Here is a 25,530-nt window from a genome sequence, read left to right as displayed (position 1 = left end):
AATTCTCCTACTCATCTTGAAAGACACCACCTACAACCAGTGATCTTTAATGTCCAACCACAACTAATGATGGGAGACAGGTCGTCGTAGTCTTAACATCCTTCTGATGGACGGTGCACACATCGATGCCTCACCCTGCATGCGAAACTACCAGGCGACAGTTTATAGCTGAGTCCAGATTCAAACCCAGAAGAGATACAACACCCTCCTTAAGTATTGGAACAGTGAAGTAAAATTTGGTATTATTGATATATACTCATGATATTTGCATTTGAGATCAAAAGATGAATGAGGTAAGAGTAGAGAAGGTCAGCTTTTATTTCTTGGTACTTCTATGCATATTTATTTTACCGTGGTAGAACCCAGTCCCTCATTTTAGTGAAGCATAAGTATTGGAATAGATTAACTTTTAAGTAAATTAAAGTAGTAAAGTATTTCACTCAGAGAGTAGTACATCGGGGTACAAACACCGAAGCAACACCAAATACCTGTCAGTATTTGGTTGCATATCCCTTGCATGTAATAACTGAATCAAGCCTGTGACCCACTAACATCACAAGCTCTTGGTAACTTCCTTTGAGATGCTTTGCCAAGCCTTCAATGCAGCCATTTTCAGTTGTTGTTTTTATTTGGGGGTTTCTGATTTTGGTCTCCTCTTCATTAAGTGAAATGCATGCTCCGTTCGATTTAAATCAAGACATTGACTTGGCCAGTGTAAAACCTTCCACTTTTTCCCCCGATGAGCTCCTTGGTTGCATTGGCAGTGTGTTTTAGGTCATTGTCTTACTGCATGGTGAAGAGTCGCCCAATGAGTTTGTAGGCATTTTCTTATACATAGGCAGACAAATTGTTTCTGTACACTTCTGAATTCATTCATTCATTCATCATTAGTGTCATCATTAATAAAGATGTGTGTGCCAATTCCAGAGGCAGCCATGCAAGCCCAAACCATGACACCACCTCCACCATGCTTCACAGTATGCCTTGGATCATATGCAGTTCCTTCCTTTCTCCACACTTTAACCTTTCCATCGCTTTGGTAAAGGTTTATCTTGGTCTCATCCGTCCATAAAACTTTGTTCCAGAACTCACTGGCTCAACTCTGTACTTCTTGGCCAATTTTATAACCTGACTTTTCTATTTTTGGTGCTGATGAGAACTGATGGGGAACATGATATTTGGTTTACATCTTGCGGTGCAGCCTTTGTAATTCTGCTGTCAAAGTCTTCTGCAAACGGTAGATTGTGATACTTTCACACCTGCACTATGGAGGTTGTTGGTGATGTCACTAACAGTTATTTTAGGTTTTTCTTCTCAACTCTGATGATTTTTCTGTCATCAACTGCAGTTGTTTTCCTTGATCGACCTGGCCGTCGTCTATTGCTACGTACCCTAGTGGTTTCTTTCTTTTTCAAGATATTCCAAAAGCTTGTATTTGCTCTTCTCAATGTTTGTGTTATGGTTCTAATTGAATTCTTCTGTTCTTTCAGCTTCCAAATGGCTTGGTTTTCCAGACAGCCCCATGGTCTTCATGTGGGTTTAGGCCTTCTGACTCCAAAGGCAGACTCCCAATACAGTACAAAAGCAAAGGCTAAAACCAAGACAACAATTCACAGCTCTTTTGTGTGAACAATCAATGCAATAAAGAAACACCGGAGCAACAAGAAACACCTGTCAGTCATCTGTTCCAAGACTTAAGCTTACTTCAAATGGGGGACTGAACATAAAAAAGTGCTATTTTCCTACAATGGTAAAACATATACAGGTATGCATAAAAACTGACCTTCTGTGCTCTTGCCTCATATTCATATTTGATGTTCTAATTTCTTTGAGTATATAGCAATAATAACAAATTTGACCACTGTTCCAATACTTATGGAGGGAACTGCATATCTAACCTATTCTACCAGCCCCTATGTATGAAGCTTAAAACAAATTCATATCGTTTGACCATGTACTTTGAAGTTACTCATGTGATCCGATGGAAATCTAAAAGATGACAGGTACTAGACACTCAAATTGAAAACAAATAATGATGTAATTTTTCCAGCACAGCAAGATGATGGACCAAATTCAATTACATGTGCTTGTTCCCCATTTACCACCCTGACACTTTTTGTCGATGATGCATTCCAGGCTTTTGAGGGAGCTGGTGGAGCAAATGAGCCTTATGTTAGTCGATATCTTTAATAGCTCATTGCAGTCGGGACAGGTACCGGAGGATTGGAAGGGAGCAAATGTAACATCGTTATTTAATAAATAATCTAGAAAACAATTGGGGAGCTATAAACCTGTTAGTTTGACTTCAACTGAGAGGAAAGTGTTGGAGATGTTTATTATGAATTAGATGGGGAACTATTTAATTTATTTCAAACGAATTAAAGCCGGTCAGCATGGATTTACTAAAGGCAGATCTTATTGAACAAATTAATTGGAGTTCTATGACGTAGTTTCAGATATTTTTTATTTTATTTCATTTTATTTACCTATTTATTTTTTTTGTATACAGAATCGAGGCTCGAGTAAGAGCGAACACATTTAACATGAAACCATGCACAGACACATACAACATACAATGAAGGGAGCGGGAGACAAGAGAGAGAGGGAGACGAAAGCACACCAGCACAACAGTCGAGAAGAAGGACGTCGGTAGATCTGTGGAAGGGGGAGGGCTGGGGAGGAGAGAGGGATACACAGTATAAAGCAAATGAACACTACTAGGAATCTCACTACAAAGAATTTCAGCAAAGAAGATGGGGGGTTGAAAGAGGTGGATTTGGGGTGTTTTAACAGGGGTAGAAAAGATCAAGGTTTTGGATGGGGGAAGACAAGAGATGGTGGTGGACAGCTGTTTTAGAGACCTGGAGGGAGGAGAGGGATTGTAGTGAGTGTGGGAGTTTGTTCCAGAGGGCGGGAAAAAAGGAATGAAAGAGTGAGGGTGAGAAGAGAGTCTTGATTTTGACAGTTTCACCAGAAAGAGGGTTGCCGGCAGATCTTGTGCGTCCTGCAGGAATATTTGGGGGACAGAGCACAGACAGAGCAGGGGGAGTAAGGCCGGAAAGGAGTCGGCAGAAGACAAAAATATACACAAACCATGACACCACCACAACACCTATCTGCCTGTGGGGAGAAAGAGAAAGGCCCTCAGAATCAATTTCATCGCGGAAGATTCCAATGATTCTGAATACTTTGGTTTCAACCGCGTGAAACCGAGCTAGGTGTGAGGAAGGATCACCGGCCCAGAGGGGAGAGCAGTATTTCATTGAGCTGCGGATGAAAGCTTTGTATGTGGTGAGGAGCTCAGAAGTGCCCAGAAAGTACTTCGCATGACAGAAGATGCCCAGTCTGCAGCTGGATTTGGAGGCCAGCTTGGAAATGTTGTTTTCCCAGGAAAGATCATGGCAGATAGTGAGACCCAAAAGCTTGAGTGTCCGAACTTCTTCAAGAGGATTGTTCAGAAAGTAGATGGGAGGGTTGTCCAGACGGTCTTTTTGGAGAGACAAAGTGAGAGTGTGAGATTTGTCAGGATTTAAAGACATGTTCCACTTGTTTGACCAGTCAGTGATTTTGTCCAGGTCTGCAGAGAGTGAGGAGGCTGCAGACTGCCGATCTGAGGGTTGAGGTATGGAGTGGCAGAGAGTGGCGTCATCAACAAAGAGATAGAAAGAATTTTCCACAGAGTCGGAGAGATCACTGATGAAGACCAGAAAAAGCACAGGGCCCAGAACACTGCCTTGGGGAACTCCAGCCTGAACAGGAAGGGGGAGATGAGATAATTCCATTCAGGGCCACATGTTGACCACGACCAGAGAGAAAGTCCCAAGCCATGCGTGGATGTTTCCATGGATACCATAGGAGGAGAGTTTGGTGAGCAGGGCGGGGTGCCACGCCATATCGAAGGCATGAGATAAGTCAAGGGAGACTGCTCTGATTTCCTATTTGGCATTGAGGACATCCATTTGGCATCCATTGTTGAGACAGCAGAAGCAGCATGCCCAGAGTAGAATGACCTGGTCTGAATCAAAATTGATGATCCGAGATCAAGCCATTGGAGAAGAGGAAAGATTTGATATCAGAAGTGATGATGGATTCCATCACTTTGCTGATTATTGGGAGCAGGCTAATTGGTCTGGAGCTGCAACGATCTGTCTTTGCACATTTTTTGTGGAAAGCGGTAATGGTTGCTGATTTCCAAGCAGATGGCAGATGGCCTTGAGCAAAAGAGAGGGTGGAGAGAATTGAGAGAGGGAGTGAAAGAGCGGCAGAGCAGGATTTTAGGACCCGTGGGCTGATCTGTCTCTGGTTCAGTTGCAGAATCAGTTGAGGTTTGACAGAAACCTTCACTCCTTCATTCCTCTTTTCTCCCACCTCTGGAACAAACGCCCACACTTTCTTCAATCCCACTTCTCCCTTCAGGTCTTTAAAACAGCTGTTCACCACCATCTCTTATCTTCCCCCATCCAAAACCTTGATCTTTTCTACAAACGTTAAAACACCACAAATCCGCCTCTTTCAATCCCCAACTTCTTTCCTGATATTACAAGAAGTGTTCATTTGCTTTATTCTGTGTACCCCTTCCTCCTCTCCCAGCCCGCCCCCCCCCCCCCCTCCTCTTCCACAGATCTACCTGATGTCCCTGTTCTTTTCTGTTGTGTTTGTGTGCTTCCCTCTCTCTCCCCTTCTTGTCTCCCCCTCCCTTTATGGCATGTTTTATGTGCCTGTGCATGTTTTCATGTTCAATGTGTTAGCTCTTACACGAGCCTCGATTTTGTATACAAAAAATAAATAAATAAAATACGGCTCTCATCGTGTCGAACATTTATAAAGGTCTTTTTTCTAACCATTAACTGTCTGACTGATATTAATGTTTGGTACCTTCCGGGTGTCGTAGAAAGCTGAAATTTGGCGTGCCGAAGGACATCGAAGCCAGTACACGAAGAAAAAATCCCACAACCGTCAGAAAGTGTCCGTGAATGAAAATTTACGTAGAAAACAGTAAACGCATGCATTAAAAAAAAAAACCTGTATATATATATATATATATATATATATATATATATATATATATATATATATATATATATATATATATATATATATATATATACATATATATACATATATATACATACTGGTGGGGTATGCTTACACATTGTAAGCAATAACGAACCGTGCTTTGTACGTCGGTACATAATAAATAGAAGCTTTATAATTATGGACAAGCATCAATCACCGATATATCACCGATATATATACCGTCCTGCTAGATAGCAATTGGTTTTTATTTCACCGTTTACAGTTTTATAAATTACGATTTTCAAAGGCTAGATATTAACTTTACTTCATTAATTTTTATTTTTCCAGATGCATTTACGGTTTTTACGTGAATTTTCATTGAAGTTTTTCTTTCACCGTTTACAGTCTTATAAATTACAATTTTCAAAGGCTAGATATTAACTTTACCTCATTAATTTTTATTTTTACAGATGCATTTACGGTTTTTACGTGAATTTTCATTGAAGTTTTTCTTTCACCGTTTACAGTTTTAGAAATTCCAATTTTCAAAGGCTAGATATTGATTGAGGTTGTTTTGTCTTGTTTTTTTACAGAAGCGTTTACGTTTTTGTTTTGTTTTTACGTACATTTTCATTTACGCATGCTTTCTGATGGTTCTGTGATTTTTTTCTGGTGTATCTGCTCCAATGTCCGTCGTCACGCAAAATATCAGCTTTCTATGACACTTGGAAGGTACCGAACATTAATATCAGTCAGTCAGTCAGTCAGTCAGTAGTTAGAATGAGCACCCGGCGTTGCCGGGCGGGGGAGGGGAGAAGAACGGGGGGGAGGGGAGGAGAGGGGGAGGAGAGGGGGAGGGGAGGCGGAGGGGGAGGGGAAGGGGAGCAGTCAGAAGTGGCAGCTCTTTTACGGAGAATTTATATCTTAAAGGGGAGGGGAGGAGGGAAGGGGAGGGGGGATGGGGAGGCGGAGGGTGAGGGGAGAAAGGGAGGGGGGAAGGGTGGGGAGAGGAGGTAGAGGGGGGGGGAGGGGGAAGGGGAGCAGTCAGAAGTGGAAGATCTTTTACAGAGAATTTATATCTTAAAGGGGAGGGGAGGGGGGGAGGGGAGAGGGAGGAGGAGGGGAAGGGGAGAGGGAGGATGAGGGGAAGGGGAGGGGGGAAGGAGGGGGGAAGGGTGGGGAGAGGGGGAGAGGTGGGAGGAGGGAAATCCCTGCTCTCAAATTCAACTTTTACTCACGGCCGAAGAAGATTGACTATTATAATTCAGCTCAGCTTTTAATTGCGAAATGGGCCCGGCCAGGCCGAGGTGGGCCTCGACCGGTCTCGGCTCCTCGCCTAAAACCTTCCCGGGGCCCGTCCCGACATTTTTTGTATTAGAGGTTTCCTCCTATCTTTCACCGTTCAGGAGATTAGCTTGCGCAGACAAACAAACAAAAACTTTCTTTTGTAATATAGAGAGATAAATCGGGATTTAAATTTAATTAAAAAATTGATCCAGACGTCTATTCTCTTTCAAACATTCAAACCGACAGAGGTAGTTATTTATCACGGCATCTGTAGAATTTTCAACCCTTTTACTCAACTCCGTTTCGCTGTTATTTGGTGGAGCAAAAAGTCAACTGAGCTTTATAGATATTTAGATATGCAGGTTGTTCCAAAAAGACACGGCCAACTTTGGTTGTTAATATATTTAGAACCACAAATGAAACAATGATACCTTTTGGTGTTTATGACACAGAAACTCAAAGTTTTGTGCACACCATCAATACACTTCAGTGTTAGCTCCATTTGTCACGAGTAGGAAGGACATCAAGGTGGTTCACGAGTTCTTGCCATGTTCGGCTCAGCATGTTTGCGTCCATGAGTGTGCATGCAGCTGTGAACCGAGAACGAAGATCCTGCAGGTTTGTCACCTTGGTGTTGTAGACAACATCTTTGACAAACCCCCACAGAAGAAAAATCAAGGGGGGTTAAATCCGGCGATCGTGGGGGCAAGGCAGTTGGTCAGTCTCAGCCAATCCAGCGACCTGGAAAATTTTCATTCAGGACGGCTCTAATGACTAAGGCCCAATGAGGTGAAGAGGGGGTGCCGTTCTGTTGAAAAATGACATTGGGTTGCAGATCTTCAATCTGTGGGAAGGCAAGTTCTTCCAACATGTTCATGTAAGTTGTTGAGGTCGATGTATCCTCCGCAAATTAAAACAGACTCACCAAGCAGTCATGGAGAAGGCCATACCACACATTGACCTTTGTACTGTCGCGTATGTGTTCAATGACCACGTGGAGGTTTTCAGAGCCACAGATCCTCACATTGTGCTGGTTAACCAACCCGATACATGAAAGCAAGCTTCGTCTGCGAGCGTGATCTTTTTCAGGTAATCTTCGCCATCCTCTATGGGACTGAGCATTTCCAAGGCAAACTCCTTGTGTTTGGGTCCGTCATTTGGTTTGAGTTCCTGCAGAATCTGCACCTTGTAGACATAAGATTCAGTCTTTTATGTAAAATCCTGTGTACAGTGGTGGTTGGTAGTCCCAGTTCTCTGGATAAGCACCTGATTGTTTTCTGGAACTTTGTTGAAATGATTCACGCACTCGTTCAACGTCTGCTGCACTTGCGCTTGATCGACCAGTACTTTTCTGTTTCTGACAACTTCCAGTCTTCTTAAACCTCCTGTACCACTCTCTGATACTAGTCCGCAATGGCAGATTCCTTCCATACCTTGTACGGAAAGTACGCTGAACTTTCGTGTCTGATCTCGTCTTGAACCATTTGGAGCACTGAGCTTTCTCCTGTGGAGTGGCCATTTTCTTTTACATTAAACCACCAGACCTGAAAATAAAGAAAACTGAGTTTCAGTATCATATAAACAAAGGGTATCGTTTTATCATTTGTGGTACTAAATATATCAATAACCAAAGCCGTCCAGATCTTTTTGGAACACCCTACACACAAAAAAATACACACACACACTACATTTCCAGATATACACACACACATACATACATTCATGTATATACACATCATCCTGTTGATGTCTGTGCCTGCTACACTACTCAACCCTCTGCAGTGAATTTAACTTGATAAACTGTCAGATTTAATTAATGTGGTGTTGACATAGCACAGGTTTGATGGGCCAAACGTCCTCCTCCTGCATCAAAATTCCTTGTGCATCCTGGTGATGATACAGCACCTTTCCTGTTAAACAAATGTAATTAAAATAATCCTGAAAAGTGGCATATAAAAATTCAGTGTGCATCGACACAAGGATAATTAACATGCAGGGAATTATGCGAGTTTTATAAAATGATGGGACTGAGCACAGAATGGACAGTTGGTGATTATGTGCATTTGAAAGACTTATGTATGACATTAGAGCCATCTGCTGCACTTTAACGCCAGACACACTGCTCTTCCTAAAGAAGTCAAAGAACAGTTCATAATCCCCATCTCTTGTGCGTGCATATGAGATTACTCCCTGAGGGGACATCTCTCCAGAGTCTAGACAATGTGGAGCAATGATATGTTTTGGTTGAGGTTTCTCCAGTGTGAATTTGTCATTCAGTTGGAGTGCTTTATTGTGCATTCTGCTCGTTCGACACGGGTTGCGAAACAAAGTGATCTTGGCTGGCTGTTATTCGAAGGAACCGCACAGTTGGCCACAGACAGGTCGCCGGAGGGATTTGGGATCAGCCGTGTGCGTTTTTGGATGCCAAGTGGATAAATGAAATGAATGCATAAAAGCCAAGAAAGAGCAATCAGATTGCAAACCCTCGCTGGGATGTATTTTCAGTGGTTTTTAAGGCTTTTGTGTTAAAACAAATATGGCGGCCGAACCACGTCACCGATGACATCTTTCTTTTTTTTCTAAACTAATTTATTCCTCGATTATGCTCAAGAAATTTCATCTTGATCGGCTGAAGATTTGTACTTGTCGAATTATGACGTCATAATGGAGGCACCTATGACATCATCATTAACTTATTTTATTCCCGATGGAGAGTTCTTTACACTGAGCCACTCATTTTTTTCTATTCAGCGCTTTCGGAGATATAGAGGTGCAAAGCTTTTCGATTTTTCCAAGATGGCGGCCAAACCACGTGACCTATGACGTCATAATTATTTTTAAAAATTATACAGGTGGAGTTTCAGCTATGGTGAAAATTTCCGATCAATCGGACAAACGGTTATATATAAATAAATATATATATATATATATATATATATATATATATATATATATATATATATACGTATATATAATTTTATATATATATATATATATATATATATATATATAGAATTATATATATATATATATATATATATATATATATATATATATATATATATATATATATATATATATATATATATATATATATATATATATATATATATATATATATATATATATATATATATACCTTCCCTAGTAATTTTGTGTCGTTTTAGCACAATTCGTTTTGTGGCGTCCTCCAGCTTCAGGGCATTTTTGCCAAGACCTTGTATTTACTGGAGAGCGGTATGGCTGGAAGGATGGCCGAGAGGTACGCACACTCGCTTGGAAGGAAGTACTTGGAAGGATGACAGGCTGAGTCAACCCCCCTGGCGTTAATTCAATGATTGACCGGGATTCAAACTCAGGATCCTATGATCCCAAGCCAGCACCCCAACCGCTAAGCCAACACCAGGCCCCAGCACCTTGAACAAATTACAAAATTACTGCCTGAACTACTTCATCGAACGTCAGGCCTGGCCAGCTGGTTCATGAAAGACGTGGACCAATAACTTCCCTCAGCTATCCCCACAAAACCATGGGAATAATTGGGACTGATAAGGGAGAAGAAGAGGGGGAGGCTGTCTTGCTGGTCGAGCTCAAAGGTAGAAACAAGGCACAATTTAAAAGACCATGATGCATTTTGGCCTCGTGGCCAGGGTGCACATAAATTTTGGTCTTTGAACCAAAGTATTGTTACGGTCCGCGGTTAAGGATGTTATGTTTGCCGAGCGGATGGCACCGCGACCTAACAGTTTCCCCGATTCACCCGAACGTTGGCCGTATCGCGCCACAGATATTCAATATGGAAAACTCTAAAGCGACCGAATGTAAAGAGGAAGAAGAAGACGTACAGAAGAGTAACGGGATTTATTATTTACACACACAAGCAAAAGGAGCAGTCACGGTTATGTACAGGGAACATTGAAAAAGCAGGTGACACAGTGAAAATTACTAGCTTATCCTATGCAGTCTTAATTTATTCCCAGGGACAAAACAAACAGAACAAACTCACGTACACGAATGGGGAAATTGCAGGCAGGATGGGCTGGAAGGAGGTGTGTGGCTGGAGCTTGATCCCGCACGGGACGTCGGGCTGGACCGGGACGTCGGGCTGGACCTCGACGGCCGCTGATGCCACCGATCCTGTTGTGTGCGCGGGATCACGGGTCGGAGCTGCTTGGTGGAGCCGACGCGCTGGTGGGGGGTCTGGCGTGACGGGTTCTCTCCTCTCTCTTTCTTGGTCCAACCACTCTTTCTCTCTCTCTTGGTCCAACTACTCTTTCTCTCTCTCTTGGTCCAACTCTTCCTCTTGGTTCAATCACTCCTCACCACCGACAACTCAACGCAACCACTGACCACTCAACGCAACCACTGACCACCACTGACGACCAACCCAGCTCTTTCCCAAAACCACACAACTCAGCTCTGCTCTTGTCATGGACCTCCTTACGCAGCTTCTTGCGCGCGCGCCTTTATAGCGCCTCCGGCGATTAAGCCGCCGGCTTTTAGGACACGCCCATCGGTGTGCTCACCTCGGCCCTGGTTGGTCGCGCGACCCTCTGGCTCCGCCCTTGATGACGACGGGCGGGCACGCCTTTCTTCCCCAACCCGAGCACATGTTCAATGGCGGCTTTGGGGCGAAAACAACCCACAGCTGTAACAAACTGGCCAACTGCCCAGTGCAGTTGGCAATGGAGACTTGGAGGGGATGTAATTGGCAGATTGAGGCTTGGCCATGACGAAAGGGGAAATGGAGGTTTTTGGGAATGGGAATGAAGAATGAAGGGAATCTATCTTTTTCACTTGGTGCAATGGAGTGTCATTTTAATGGAAGACAAAGCCTTAACCTATACACAGAACAAGGAAATAAACTACTGAACAGGGATATTATAGTGTCCTTCAATGTATGCTTTATGGAATTAACTACCGGAACGCCCTTTGACCTTTACACAACACTGGAGGCAGGAGGGCTCAGAATAAAGCAATAATAATAATACACACAATAAAAAAAACACAATCCTCATTTCCGCAACAGTATCCTTAGCTCCCCCAGCTCTCTCTGTGCTCTGTCCCCCCCCAATATTCCTTCAGGTCGCACAAGATCTGCCTGCAACCCTCTTATGGTTAAACTGCCAAAATCTTGGCTCTCTGCTCACCTTCACTCTTTCATTCCCCTTTTCTCCCGCCTCTGGAACAAACCCCCTCACTCTCTTCAGTCCCACTCCTCCCTCCAGGTCTTTAAAACAGCTGTCCACCACCATCTCTTCTGTTCCCCCATCCAAAACCTTGATCTTTTCTACCCCCGCTAATTCACCCCAGATACAGTTTTTTTTTTGTTTTTTTTGAAATTCCAACTTCTTTCCTGGAAGTCCTTGCAGTGTTCATGTGTTTTATACCTCTCCCACCTCCCCCCAAGCCCTCCCCCTCCCACATTTCTCCCGATGTCCCTGCTCTCAAATGTTGTGTTTGTGTCCTTCCCCCTCTCTCCCCATCTTGTCTACCGCTCCCCTTATTTTTTGTGTTTTATGTGTCGGTTTGTCTTTTTGTGTGATTAATATTAGCTCTTTCACGAGCCTTGATCTGGTATACAACAACAAAAAAAAAAAAGAAAAAAAAAAAAGAAGAAAAAGCATGTGTATTCATTTCCGTCATGTGTCTATATATATATCAAGCCTTCACAAAGTCAGGGCCACAAGAGGGTCAGACCGTGACCGCGCTCCTCTGACGAATCCGGGTAGCAGGGAAGAATGGGGAATATTTGGCTGATATTGACCCTGACTTGCGTTGGGGGGTACAACCACCGCAAAGAGGCATCCCCGTAAGTTGTTGGATCAGTGGTTGTTTGCAGCAGTGGTGGCTGTTTTCATAAAACTAAGGATTGAGGGCTGCTTAATTTCATTGATGCATTCTATTCCATGGTCCATATCCCTGGTGTTGGGCTAGCGGCTAGGGTGCCGGCTTAGGATCCTAGGATCCTGGGTTCGAATCCCGGTCGATTGCTGAATTAACGCCAGGGGGGTTGACTCAGCCTGTCATCCTTCCGAGGTCGGCTAATTGAGTACCAGTTCACTGGTAATTCCCTGCTTGTCGTTAAAGGCGGCAAAAAGGGTTGGCGTCAGGAAGGGCATCCGGCCGTAAAACATTGCTTCAAAAAGGGGACCGAAAAACAACAACAACCACGGTTCCCGAAAAAGGCCAACCCCCGCTTTGTGGGGAAAAATGGCCTCTAAAGGTGGTTATTTTATTATTTTATATTCTATTCCATGGAAGGGACAATACGAGAGAGAACGAGGCAGGCAAGAGTGGGTCACCATGCTTGATGCGCGACCAGTGGTGGGTGCTTCAATACGACTGTGGGAGATTTGAAATGACGAGTGGCGCACTGATGTGCGGCCACGAAAACGATATACCATAGTTGTAACAAATGTTATACAGAATATCAATTGTGGATACTCGAAACCGTGGTTGGTGAGGGATATATATATATATATATATATATATATATATATATATGTATGTATGTATATATATATATATATATATCTATATATATATATATATATATATATATATCTATAATTCCAGTAATCTCTGTCTGTCTGTCTGTCTGTACGTCTGTACGTTTGTTTGTTTGTCTGTGACCGCTGTTTCTTGACAACCACGGGTCCGATATACTTTTAACTTGCCAGGTATATTGCTGGGGACCCGAGGATGTGCCTTTTCAAGGTTTCATATTAATCGGACAATTACTTACCGAGCTATGTCCAAAAAACGATTCAACCAATCAGAGAGCAGCGAACGATCGCGTGTGCCGAACGTGGCGGACACACTCTGCCTCGGATGGCACATTTGAGAGCGTATTCATTTATTTCACGTTTGCAAACTATGTTGGCGCTATGTTGGCGTTAAACGATGTTTTAAAACTAATAAAAACGAATTTGCGATTCATTCGCTTTCCTGCGCGTTTGTGTACGCGATGGCGATTTCTTTACCAAACTCCGGAAGCCGTTCGCTTTGGACCGAACCATTTCATGTAAATAGAGGGGGGGGATTGTCACCACTCGCAAGCCGTTCGCTTTGGACCAAACCATTTCATGTAAATAGAGGGGGGGGATATAATTTTAGATATATATATATAGTACGGGCATGCCCTAGTATATATAAAACACAGTTTGTGTGTGTGTGTGTGTGTGTAATGTTACCAATAGACTCCTAAACGGAGAGGCTTACGTGCTTGATATTTGGCATAGACATGGCCATTGAGCCTGGGACGAACATGGCCGAACTCAAAATATTTGACGATCCATATTTTTTATTCATATTTACCTCAGCGCATTTCAGCGCACGGAATCAACGGAATCAGAGGAGGTGGGCGCTGATTCGCTCAGAGCGATCACGTGATGACGCTATGAACGCTATGACGCTATGAAAAAAAAAATCGCTATGACGCTATGAACGCGATGACGCTATGAACGATATGACGCTATGAACGATATGACGCTATGAAACGCTATGAACGATATGACGCTATGACGCTATGAAAAAAAAATCGCTATGACGCTATGAAACGCTATGAACGCGATGACGCTATGAACGATATGACGCTATGAAACGCTATGAACGCTATGAACGATATGACGCTATGAAAAAAAAAATCGCGATGACGCTATGAAACGCTATGAACGCGATGACTGCTTTGAACGATATGACGCTATGAAACGCTATGAAGCTATGAACGCTATGAACGATATGACGCTATGAAAAAAAAAATCGCTATGAACGATATGACGCTATGACGCTATGAAAAAAAAAATCGCTATGACGCTATGAAACGTTATGACGCTATGAACGATATGAACGCTATGAAAAAAAAAATCGCTATGACGCTATGAAACGCTATGACGCTATGAAAAAAAAAATCGCTACGACGCTATGAAACGCTATGACGCTATGAAAAAAAAAATCGCTATGACGCTATGAAACGCTATGAAAAAAAAAATCGCTATGACGCTATGAAACGCTATGACGCTATGACGCTATGACGCTATGAAAAAAAAAAATCGCTCGCTTTACCAAGGCGCTCGCTCCCCCCCCGTACCCCTCCCCTCCCCCTCCCCTCCCCTCCCCGGCAATGCCGGGTACTTCTGCTAGTATCTATCTATAATTCCAGTAATCTCTGTGTGTATGTATGTATGTATGTATGTATGTATGTATGTATGTATGTATGTCTGTGACCGCTGTTTCTCGACAACCACGGGTCCGATATACTTTAAACTTGCCAGGTATATTGCTGGGGACCCGAGGATGTGCCTTTTCAAGGTTTCATATTAATCGGACAAGAAGTTACCGAGCTATGTCCAAAAAACGATTCAACCAATCAGAGAGCAGCGAGCTATCACGTGTGCCGAACGTGCCGAACAGACTCTGCCTCGGACGGCACATTTGAGAGCGTATTCATTTATTTCACGTTGGCAAACTATGTTGCCGCTATGTTGGCGTTAAACTATGTTTTAAAACTAATTAAAACTAATTTGCGATTCTTTCGCTTTCCTGCGCGTTTGTGCACGTTATGGCGATTTCTTTACCAAACTCCGCAAGCCGTTCGCTTTGGACCAAACCATTTCATGTAAATAGAGGGGGGGGGGGGGATTGTCACCGTACTCGCAAGCCGTTCGCTTTGGACCAAACCATTTCATGTAAATAGAGGGGGGGGATTGTCACCGTACTCGCAAGCCGTTCGCTTTGGACCAAACCATTTCATGTAAATAGAGGGGGGGGGATTGTCACCGTACTCGCAAGCCGTTCGCTTTGGACCAAACCATTTCATGTAAATAGAGGGGGGGGGATATAATTTTAGATATATATATAGTACGGGCATGCCCTAGTATATATAAACACAGTATATAATTATTTATATTTATAAGGTATTTGTGCTTCTTAAGAGAGAAGCTTTGCTCTCCCAGACTTGTGATCTACCGCTTTCCATTTTGTTAGTACTGTGCATCATTTCCCCAATTAACTGCCACATTTTGAATTGCAGGCACAACTGATTGAGTAGCTTAATGCAATAACGCAAGGATTTGTTTTGTGAAAAGAAAGAACAATGTGTCCATCTCCAACCTGCTCCCCCATCTTTTCCTCCCTCTTACCCCTTATATGTTCACAAATCGAAATGAAAGACCTTATGGGAATGCAATCAAATACTAGTATCATTAGGTTTTCCAGAAAAACTAGATTGGCACTCGGTGGAGCACATACCTCTGCCAGGTTGAACATTTTGTATCCCATTGATAGGCCGGATCTGCATCCAAATCGTCACCAAAATCTAATTGGCTTGTTATTGTCACCTACCCAACCTGTCCACCAAGTTTTGTCCGAATCCATCTATAACTTTGAGATATCCTGCGATGTATCGTTTTTGGCCCCATTTCTCAATGGTGAAGAATCACTTGAAAAATCAATCTAGTATCCGGATCCGGATCTTCACTAAAATCTAATCAATTTGGCCTCGTCACAAAACCAACCTGTCCACCAAATCTCGACCGAATCAGTCCATAACTTTTTGAGAACCCTGCAAACAGACATACAGGATTGAAAACATAACCTCCTTCCACCCTCAGTGGCAGAGGTAATAAAAACCACACGTGTTCCAGCGCCATACAAACCAATCATTTTTCTAACATTCTTTGCACTGGTTACCATGATCTAAATTAAGTTTCACACCTTGTTATCCCAGCAGTCCTTCCTACGACCTCCTGCTCTTTTATGTAACACTCGTCTGACTCAGGCTTGATCTCCCCCATCCTATAAGATCTCTCTTCTGCTTAGACGAAACAGTCATCTCATGGAATGTGCATGTGCGTGCACGAAGCAAATCTACAGCTCACAAGCGAAAGTGCTCGTTCCACACGGGGTTCAGCGTGTGCGGCTTGACCTCCGTGCACTGGATGTATTTTGCGGGTAAGGTCTCTCTGGAACCCCGTTTCTCATTCCGTGTCTCTCGGCGACGGCGAAAGCTGAAGCGGCGCTCCTTTCGGCCCTCTGCGGCCGCGGCCTCTTCTTGAACTGGGACGATTCCCAGCATGCAATACGGATCGCTAAAGCCTGCCCATCCCCACAGGTACACAAAGCAGGTTGGGTGAGCAGACAGGCACAAAAATATCATCCACCTTTCATAATGTTACTTACATACACTTCATGACCAAAACTATGCGGACACCCCTTCTAATTAGTGGATTCGGCTATTTCAGCCACACCCATTGTTGACAGGTATATATATAATAAAGCACACAGCCATGCAATCTCCATAGACAAACATTGGCAGTAGAATGGGCCGAACTGAAGAGCTCAGTGGCTTTCAACGTGGAACCGTCATAAGATGCCACCTTTCCGACGAGTCAGTTCGTCAAATTTCTGGCCTGCTCGAGCTGCCCCGGTCAATTGTAAGTGGTTATTCTGAAGTGGAAACATCTAGGAGCAACAACAGCTCAGCCGCGAAGTGGTAGGCCACACTAGCTCACAGAACAGGACCGCCAAGTGCTAAAGCGCGTAAAAATCGTCTGTCCTTGGTTGCAACAATCACTACCGAGTTCCAAACTGCCTCTGCAAGCAACGTCAGCACAACTGTTTGTCGGGAGCTTCATGAAATGGGTTTCCATGGCCGAGCAGCCGCACACAAGCCTAAGATCAACATGCGCAATGCCATGCGTCGGCTGGAGTGGTGTAAAGCTCGCCTCCATTGGACTCTGGAGCAGTGGAAACGTGTTCTCTGGAGTGATGAATCACGCTTCACCATCTGGCAGTCCGACGGATGAATCTGGGTTTGGCGGATGACAGGAGAACGCTACCTGCCAAATGCATAGTGCTAACTGTAAAGTTTGGTGGAGGTGGAATAATGGTCTGGGGCTGTTTTTCATGTTTCGGGCTCGACCCCCTTAGTTCCAGTGAAGGGAAATCTTGACGCTGTAGCATACAATGACATTCCAGATGATTGTGTGCTTCCAACTTTGTGGCAACAGTTTGGGGAAGGCCCTTTCCTGTTTCAGAATGACAATGTCCCCATGCACAAAGCGAGGTCCATACAGAAATTGTTTGTCGAGATCAGTGTGGAAGAACTTGACTGGCCTGCACAGAGCCCTGACCTAAACCCCATCGAACAACTTTGGGATGAATTGGAACGCGAATTGCGAGCCGTGCCTAATCGCCCAACATCAGTGCCCGACCTCACTCATGCTCTTGTGGCTGAATGGAAACAAATCCCGGCAGCAATGTTCCAACATCTAGTGGAAAGCCTTCCCAGAAGAATGGAGGCTGTTATAGCAGCAAAGGGGGGACCAGCTCCATATTAATGCCCAGGATTTTGGAATGAGATTTGTGATGTTCAGGTGTCCACATACTTTTGGTCATGTAGTGTACCATTCCTTGCATCAATATTTAGTGGCACATCAATGGAGTTTGAGTATTATGCAGGATTTCTTGTTATCAAATGAATGATATTTTATTGTTGGAAGAAGGTTTCTTCTCTTGTTCCAATATTTAAATGTGAGATGACAGCAGCTCTTCATCTATTTAATGCGTGCCAAAGATGTGTCTTATTGGTGTCACTGACTGAGCACAACACGGCACCTGGTATTGATGTACCGAGGAAACCGATCACCTGCATAGCATTCCATTGAACGTGAATGGAAACTGCGTGGAACTTCCCTAGTACCTTCACCCGAGCTGGAGATGTCAGGGGTCAGTCTTAACTTGACCTCTTATACAATGTATCCCAGAAATCACGATGGTATGCAAAAGAAGCAAAAAAAATTTGGGGGATTGAAATAGGTCAACCAATCAGATGACTGTTGAATTATTTCATTAATTATTTAACTATTATTAAATTATTATTAATTAAATTATTAATTATAATAACTGTTATTAATAACATAATTATATAATTAATAACAATTATATTCTGGGCCCTGTGCTTTTTCTGGGCTTCATCAATGATCTCTCTGACTCTCTTGAAAATCCTCTCTATCTCTTTGCTGATGACTACTCTCTGTCGCTCCATTCTTCATCCCTCAGATCGGCAGTCTGCAGCCTCTTCACTCTCTGCAGACCTGGACAAAATCACAGACTGGGCAAACAAGTGGAACATGTCTTTCAATCCTGACAAATCTCACACTCTTACGATGTCTCTCCGAAAAGACCGACTGGACAACCCTCCCATCCACTTTCTGAATAATCCTCTCCAAGAAGTTCTGTCACTCAAGCTTTTTGGTCTCACTATCTGCCATGATCTTTCCTGGGAAAACCACATTTCAAATCTGGCCTCCAAAGCCAGTCGCCGACTGGGCATGCTCAGTCGTGCGAAGTCCTTCCTTGGCACACCTGAGCTCCTCACCATATACAAGGCTGTCATCCGCAGCTCAATGGAATACTGCTCTCCCCTCTGGGCTGGTGCTCCTGCCTCACACCTAGCTCGTCTTCACGCTGTTGAAACCAAAGCATTCAGAATCATTGGAATCTCCCGCGATGAAGCTAACTCCAAGGGCCTCTCACCCACTCACCGCAGGCAGGTTGGTGGTCTTTCCGTCTTCTACCGACTCCTCTCTGGCCTTGCCCCCCCAGCTCTCTCTGGGCTCTGTCCCGCAAATATTCCTACAGGTCGCACAAAATCTGCCTGCAACCCTCTTATGGTTAAACTGCCAAAATCAAGACTCTCTGCTCACCTTCACTCCTTCATTCCTCTTTTCTCCCACCTCTGGAACAAACTCCCTCACTCTCTTCAATCCCACTCCACCCTCCAGGTCTTTAAAACAGCTGTTCACCACCATCTCTTATCTTCCCCCATCCAAAACCTTGATCTTTTCTACCCCCACTAATTTCACCCCAATTCCACTTTTTTGAAATACCAACTTCTGTCCTGGAAGTCCTTGGTGTCCTTGTGTTTTATACTTCTCCCCCCCTTCCCATGCCTCCTCCCCCCAAGCCCTCTCCCTCCCACACATCTCCCTGCTCTCAAATGTTGTGTTTGTGTGCTTCCCCTTCTCTCCCCATCTTGTCTTCCGCTCCCTATTTTTATATATTTTGTTTGTCTGGTTGATTTGTTTGTGAAGTAAATGTTAGCTCTTTCACGAGCCTCGATTCAGTATACAAATTAAAAACATCAAATTTAATCTTGTTTTTTAAAATGTTTTGTCGTGAATTCTGCGACACCCCGTGGTAATACCGTTATATCTCAATTTGCACAGATAAGGATAAGAAAGAGAACTGCCATTTTCACATCACAGTAAATAATAAAATAATGTCAGTGACAAATTGAACCCCTTTTTACATGCTTAGGACAAAACCCCTACCTTGTTAATTGCCTCTCCTTCCACCCCAAATCCACTTTCATGAAATCAGTTTATAACACAAGACTAGACTAATATTGTACCATCGGCATCCTTGGGAAGCAGATCTCGTGCTTTGACAACATTCACAGCCAGCATGGGTACCGCAGCCTGCAACATGGTCAACACGTGTCAATCGCGCTGCTCTGCCAGGTGCGAATGTTGCAGCGAACGAGGACAGAGCACTTACTGTGGCTTTTTGGACACGCAGCATAATGTTCTCATGTTCCGTGATGGTCATTTCAAAAGCCTGGGTGGGGAATTGTAGGAAATTGAAATTGCTTGCACATCGCTCCCAACCATGGTCATTTATTTTGACCTTTTCAGACGATCCGCCATGAAAATACCTGCACGACACGAGGGCCAGCTCACCTTCTGCAGGTAGTCCATCAGCTGTCGCAGATCAGCCGTGTATCCGGGTGGAGACGCACCGAGCAGGTGAAGCACGGTGTACAATGCTTCCTCGTACAAGTGCTCTTTCTGGGGATGGCAGATCGGGGTTTTTTGGGGGGTTTTTTGTAGAAAAGATCAAGGCTCGTGTAAGAGCTAACATCAAGGGAGCGGGAGACAAGATGGTGAGAGAGAGGGAAGCACACAAGTACAACAGTAGAGAACAGGGACAACGGAAGATCTGTGGGAGGAAGAGGGCTTGGGGGGAGGAAGCAGGGGAAGGTGGGGGGGGAGGGGGGGGGGGGGGGGAGAAAGTATAAAACACATGGACACTGCTGGAACTTCCAGGAAAGAAAAAAGTCGGTATTTCAAAAAAAAAAAAAAAGGTTGATTTGGGGTGAATTAACGGGGGTAGAAAAGATCAAGGTTTTGGATGGGGGAAGATAAGAGATGGTGGTGAACAGCTGTTTTAAAGACCTGGAGGGAGGAGTGGGATTGAAGAGAGTGGGGGACTTCGTTCCAGAGGCGGGAGAAAAGAGGAATGAAAGAGTGAAGGTGAGCAGAGAGCCTAGATTTTGGCAATTTCACCAGAAGAGGGTTACTGGAAGAAGAGGCTTGCGTTTGTGTACATAAGCAATGCCGAGATGTATGTCACCATTAGCGCTCCTGCGACATCTTGATGTAGAGCCATCACATTTATGCGACAACAAAGTAAGGTTTTACGCTGGACTCACGAAAGAGCTGAGAATATAGACGGAGAGTTTATGCAGATAGGGGATCTGTCCAGCATATAATTAACGTGCCAATACAATCAGGCGGAGTATTAAAGGGGCATTAGGAAGGGCGAGATCGCTAATCCTACAAGTGTGGATAAAAGAGCCACCTCGAGAACGTCTCCTTTCCCCAAAACAAACAGCTTCCTCTAACCTCTCCCAAACCACGTCGCATCATGGAAATAGATTAACTTTCCACCCTTCCCTCAACGAAACCTTGATGGGACCCTGTTTATAAATGCCGAGAATCATTACCGAGGATTTAGTGATGGTCTGTGGGACCTCATGTACAGAGGGAAGCAAATGACTCCAGATTGTGAAGGGGAAATGTTTTTTTATTTTAATGCAGTGCAGCCAACTAATTAAGGAGAACACGTTTCTATAAAAACGAAAAATTAAAGTCAACAAAAACGGGGCTTCATGAGAAAGAAAGCTTCTAAATTTGCTACATCCCATATAGTAGCATAATACATACCTCTTGTTCTGAAAGTATCTGCCTCTCCTTCTCCCTGCTCTTGCCCTTTGACACATTTGACAGGTTCGGTGATCTGATGACACACTCATCCTCCTGGGAAGAGCAAAGCACATCGTCGACAATCCATCAATCCGAAGCTATTGGCGTGCTCCCGGAGCCTTTCCATGCATTCACTGCGCAGACTATTGTGCAAGCGTCTCGTCTCGGTAATGAGAATGAACAATGTTCCGCTGATTTCCGATATCCAATTAGAGGTCCACCATCGGTTCTTATTGATATCTCTGTCGGGCTGCTTGCCATCTGCTTTTGCAAAATGCTCATTTGAAAGGTCCGAGTCTCCATGTCTACAGACGGCGAATCTCAAAGGCAGCATCGTTCGGAGGAGCAATTGAACATCACATGGGGGTTAAGGGGAGAGGTAAGCTCTTTATTATTACCTCCGCCACCAAAGGTGGATGGAGGTTATGTTTTCACCCCCGTCTGTCTGTTTGTCTGTTTGTCCGTTTGTCCGTTTGTCTGTCTGTCCATTTGTGAACGCAATATCTCAAAAAGCTGTGGACAGATTCGAACGAAATTTGACAGATGTACCGGATGTGACAAAGGCGAAATGATTAGATTTTGGTGAAGATCCGGATTCGGATCCAGCTAGAAGAATTTTTTAATTGATTCTTCACCATTGGGAGATTGGGCCAAAAATTATACATTGCAGGATATCTCAAAAAGTTGTGGATGGATTTGGACGAAACCTGTTGGACAGGTTGTGTGTGTGACAAAGAAGAATCAATTCAATTTTGGTGAAGATCCGCATCCGTATCCGGCTCGTATAATTATTTAAGTGATTCTTCACCATTGAGTGACATGACCAACCAGGTGGAGGTATGCTCTCTACTGAGTTCCGTTCTAGTATTTTTAATGAAAATATTTGACATTTCTGAAATCAAAAGACAACTATTTTGCACATCAATCAATTTGGGCCAAAATGAATGAAGAAGAAACAACCACGTCTCGGGGCAGTTAGCAATAAGTAGTGAAAAAGGTGCGTTCCAGCCTCACGACTTGAGGTTCTCAAACGTCTGTTCCCAATGTCTCTTATAAACGTGTCAAACACCACGATATTTGGGGGGAAGGGGGGCACTGCATCAGATGCACTGCTGTTCCCCTCTGAGGACTGATGCGAACCCGAGTGTGCTACTGATCAGAGGCAAATGTCACGACGGTGTCAGATTCCTGTTCAACTGCCTTCGGTTTTTGGCCACCGATCGGTGTTAATGGCGTCACCCAAAGTCTCGAAGGGAAGCCTTTCTCACAGGGGGAAGAGGAGTTACAATTAGCTGAGATGATTTTCAATATATTTATTTACAAGTATTGTATTGAAGCAAATGGAATATCATCGCAGTATTACTCCCTCCTTTTTGCAAGACCATGCAAACCAGGCCCCCTGGGCCCTTGGACCCCACATTGATCTTCATAGCGTTCATTAGCGGAGACATAAATGTTTATGAAAATATTTTGGTTTTGTTGTATCGAGTGTGCTGCGGACATTAGGAACTGGTAAAAACATTTTGTGAGATACTTTTTAATGGAATAACATTGGTTTTGTTTTGGCTTTCACTCAACATGAATTCCCTATTTGCCAGGGTTGGCATGGATCTGAGCATGCGACAAGCGATAATGGTGGCAGCATTTAAAACGTGCGAACTTAATGGATGATTATGAACACTGCGGGTGAAAAAAAACACTTAAACCAGCCTCCATCATGCCAACAACCAGAGAAGCAGAGTGTGACTCGAACGAAATCGATGATACGCCGTGTTCGGCAATCTTCAAGGAACTTACAGCTTATTGGCCATATTACGTGAATGATAAGGTGTCATCCAGTCATGTTTACGAGAAAGGCCTGGGCCTCTATGAATGGTAATCCACTAGCGGTGAAAAAAAAAAATATATATATATATATACTGTTTACAGTAAATTGTTTAATTTAATAAATAAGTTTAATAAGTAAATTTGAGTGTTCCACCATGTTTGTTTGGTGCTGTGGATTCTGGATAAACCACCTTTAGAGGCTATTTTCCCCCGCAAGCGGGGGTTGGCCTTTTTCGGGCACCGTGGTTGTTGTTGTTTTTCGGTCCCCTTTTTTGAAGCAATGTTTTACTGCCGGATGCCCTTCCTGCCGCCAACCCTTTTTGTCGCTAAAAAATATATATATATACTGTTTACAGTAAATTGTTTAATTTAATAAATAAGTTTAATAAGTAAATTTGAGTGTTCCACCATGTTTGTTTGGTGCTGTGGATTCTGGATGTGGAGGCGATTTTGTTATTGTAGTCTGCATTCGCACTGGCTGGGGGTGGGGGTATGTACGCATCCAGGTGTAGTTGCTGCATGTGGATGTGTATGTGCCCCTGCTGGCCCACCTTAGCTGACCATATCGAGGTTGAAGGGCCGAAACGGGATGACGCTGAGAACCTCGACTGAGGACCCGGTCAGTGCGGCACACTTGTGACCAGGTGTGTTTTGAACTTATGTAAGTTTAATAAAACTTTAATAATTTATTAATTATTTAATAGAAAGTAAATAATTATTTAGTTTAAAATAATTATTTATAAAATTAATAATAATTTATTATTATATATTATTATATTATATAAAATTATAATTATAATTATATAAATTATATAAACTAGCAACGGTACCCGCCCCACGGGCGGGGCTTCAATTGGGAGGCCCCCAAATGAAAAGGTGAAATGTCAGAAATTGAAGGGTTTTTTATTTTAAACGATTCATATAAACATCCATTGAATCATATCACATGCAAATCATCAAAATCTAAACAGGACATGGCGCCCATTTTGAAAAAAGATTGAATTCTTCAAAACGGAAGCGGCCGCTACACGTCTTTCACAGTCACACATTTATTTGTGAAGAGTGCGTGCCGAATCTGTAACACGGAAGCGGCCGCTACACCTGTTTCTCAGTCGCTTTGCACACGCTGCCGTGTTACTTCGGAGCCGCACGTTTATATAGCAAGATTTTGTCAGGAGTCGATCTACTCTCTCCTGGTACGTAGAATTTCAACAAAAGCCACATCACGAGATCTGATCTGATTTGAGATCTCGCGAGATCTTTGTCGGCGAGTCACGTCTTTTCGAAGCTATCCACGCTCTCACGCTTTCGAAGTTAAGTAATTGTTCACAATTGTGTTTTTGTCGAAACTGTATTTATCTTTCAGTGTGTGTACCTATAGTGTGTCCTTAGGAAGATTATTGGTGTTAATCTTTCATACCTGTATAGAAAATCGTGTTAATTCATGTCGTGTCTTTGGAGGTCTTGTACAGTGTCCTACCTTGAGGCTTTGTTTTTCTCTCAGCGTTTCTCTTTCCCAGTCTTTTCAGCCCATACACGTCCTTGTTTAAAATCTCAACTTTAAAAAAAAAAAAAAAAAAAAAAAAAAAAAAATTCCCTTCGCTGTTCTTATTTGTTGTTCTGACTCGTTGTTCTTATTCATTTGTTCGTTCTTCGATCAAGTGTTTCATCTCCATTTCCCCAGATAGTTTTCACTGTTAAATTTTAAAATGTTTAAACTTTCCCTTGAAGTACTGTATTCTGTCGTATATTAAAACACCTTTTTCTTCTTCTTCTTCTTCTTTAAAAGGGTGTTTTCGACTTGCTCACCAAACCTATTCATTCCAAAAAAAAATTCCCTCTTACATTTCCTCTTTCCTACATTCCCTAAACTCACCTGCACTCCATCCCCCCTCCAGCGTCCTCAAACGTGTTTTTGACACGAAGTTCACAAGAAACTCATTTTGCAATAAATGTTCGTTTCCCATTAATCGTACACTTTCTAAAATCCAATCTCACCCCTCCCCTCCACATCTTCCCCATCACCCCTCCCCTCCAAAACTTCCCCATCACCCCTCCCCTCCAAATCTCCCCCCCTTGCCCCTCCCCTCCAAATCTTCCCCATCACCCATCCCTTTCAAATCTTCCCCCTTGCCCCTCCCCTTCAAATCTCCCCACCCTCATTTCTTCTCCATTTCCCCCCTCTCACCCCTCCTCCTCAAAGCGTCCTCCCCGCTTCTTCCCCCTTCCAACTCTCACCTCCATCTCCCCCAACATTCTACCTCGCTCTTCCCCCTCCTCAAATAACACCTCATTGTGCCTCACCCAATCACCATCAAACCTTTTGTCCACCCCATCCTTCCCTTTCTCC

The 25,530-nt window shown here is 43.5% G+C and overlaps 1 protein-coding gene across 1 annotated transcript in view; it reads right to left on the bottom strand.

The window, feature by feature from the left end:
- Positions 1-25,530, bottom strand: part of LOC137427904 (BAI1-associated protein 3) — a 230,524-nt gene that overhangs the window by 176,513 nt on the left and 28,481 nt on the right. The window contains exons 4-8 of the mRNA XM_068117714.2: positions 21,315-21,407; positions 20,049-20,156; positions 19,867-19,926; positions 19,721-19,787; positions 16,185-16,401 (exon numbers count right to left, since the gene is read on the bottom strand). Coding sequence (XP_067973815.1) covers positions 16,185-16,401; positions 19,721-19,787; positions 19,867-19,926; positions 20,049-20,156; positions 21,315-21,407 — 545 coding nt within the window. The remainder of the gene's footprint in view (positions 1-16,184; positions 16,402-19,720; positions 19,788-19,866; positions 19,927-20,048; positions 20,157-21,314; positions 21,408-25,530) is intronic.

Source organism: Myxine glutinosa, chromosome 5, assembly GCF_964187855.1.
Source record: "Myxine glutinosa chromosome 5, kmMyxGlut1.1, whole genome shotgun sequence".
Lineage (NCBI taxonomy): Eukaryota > Metazoa > Chordata > Myxini > Myxiniformes > Myxinidae > Myxine > Myxine glutinosa.
The sequence above is the reverse complement of the archived record's forward strand: the minus strand, read 5'-3'. Positions and strand labels throughout refer to the sequence as shown.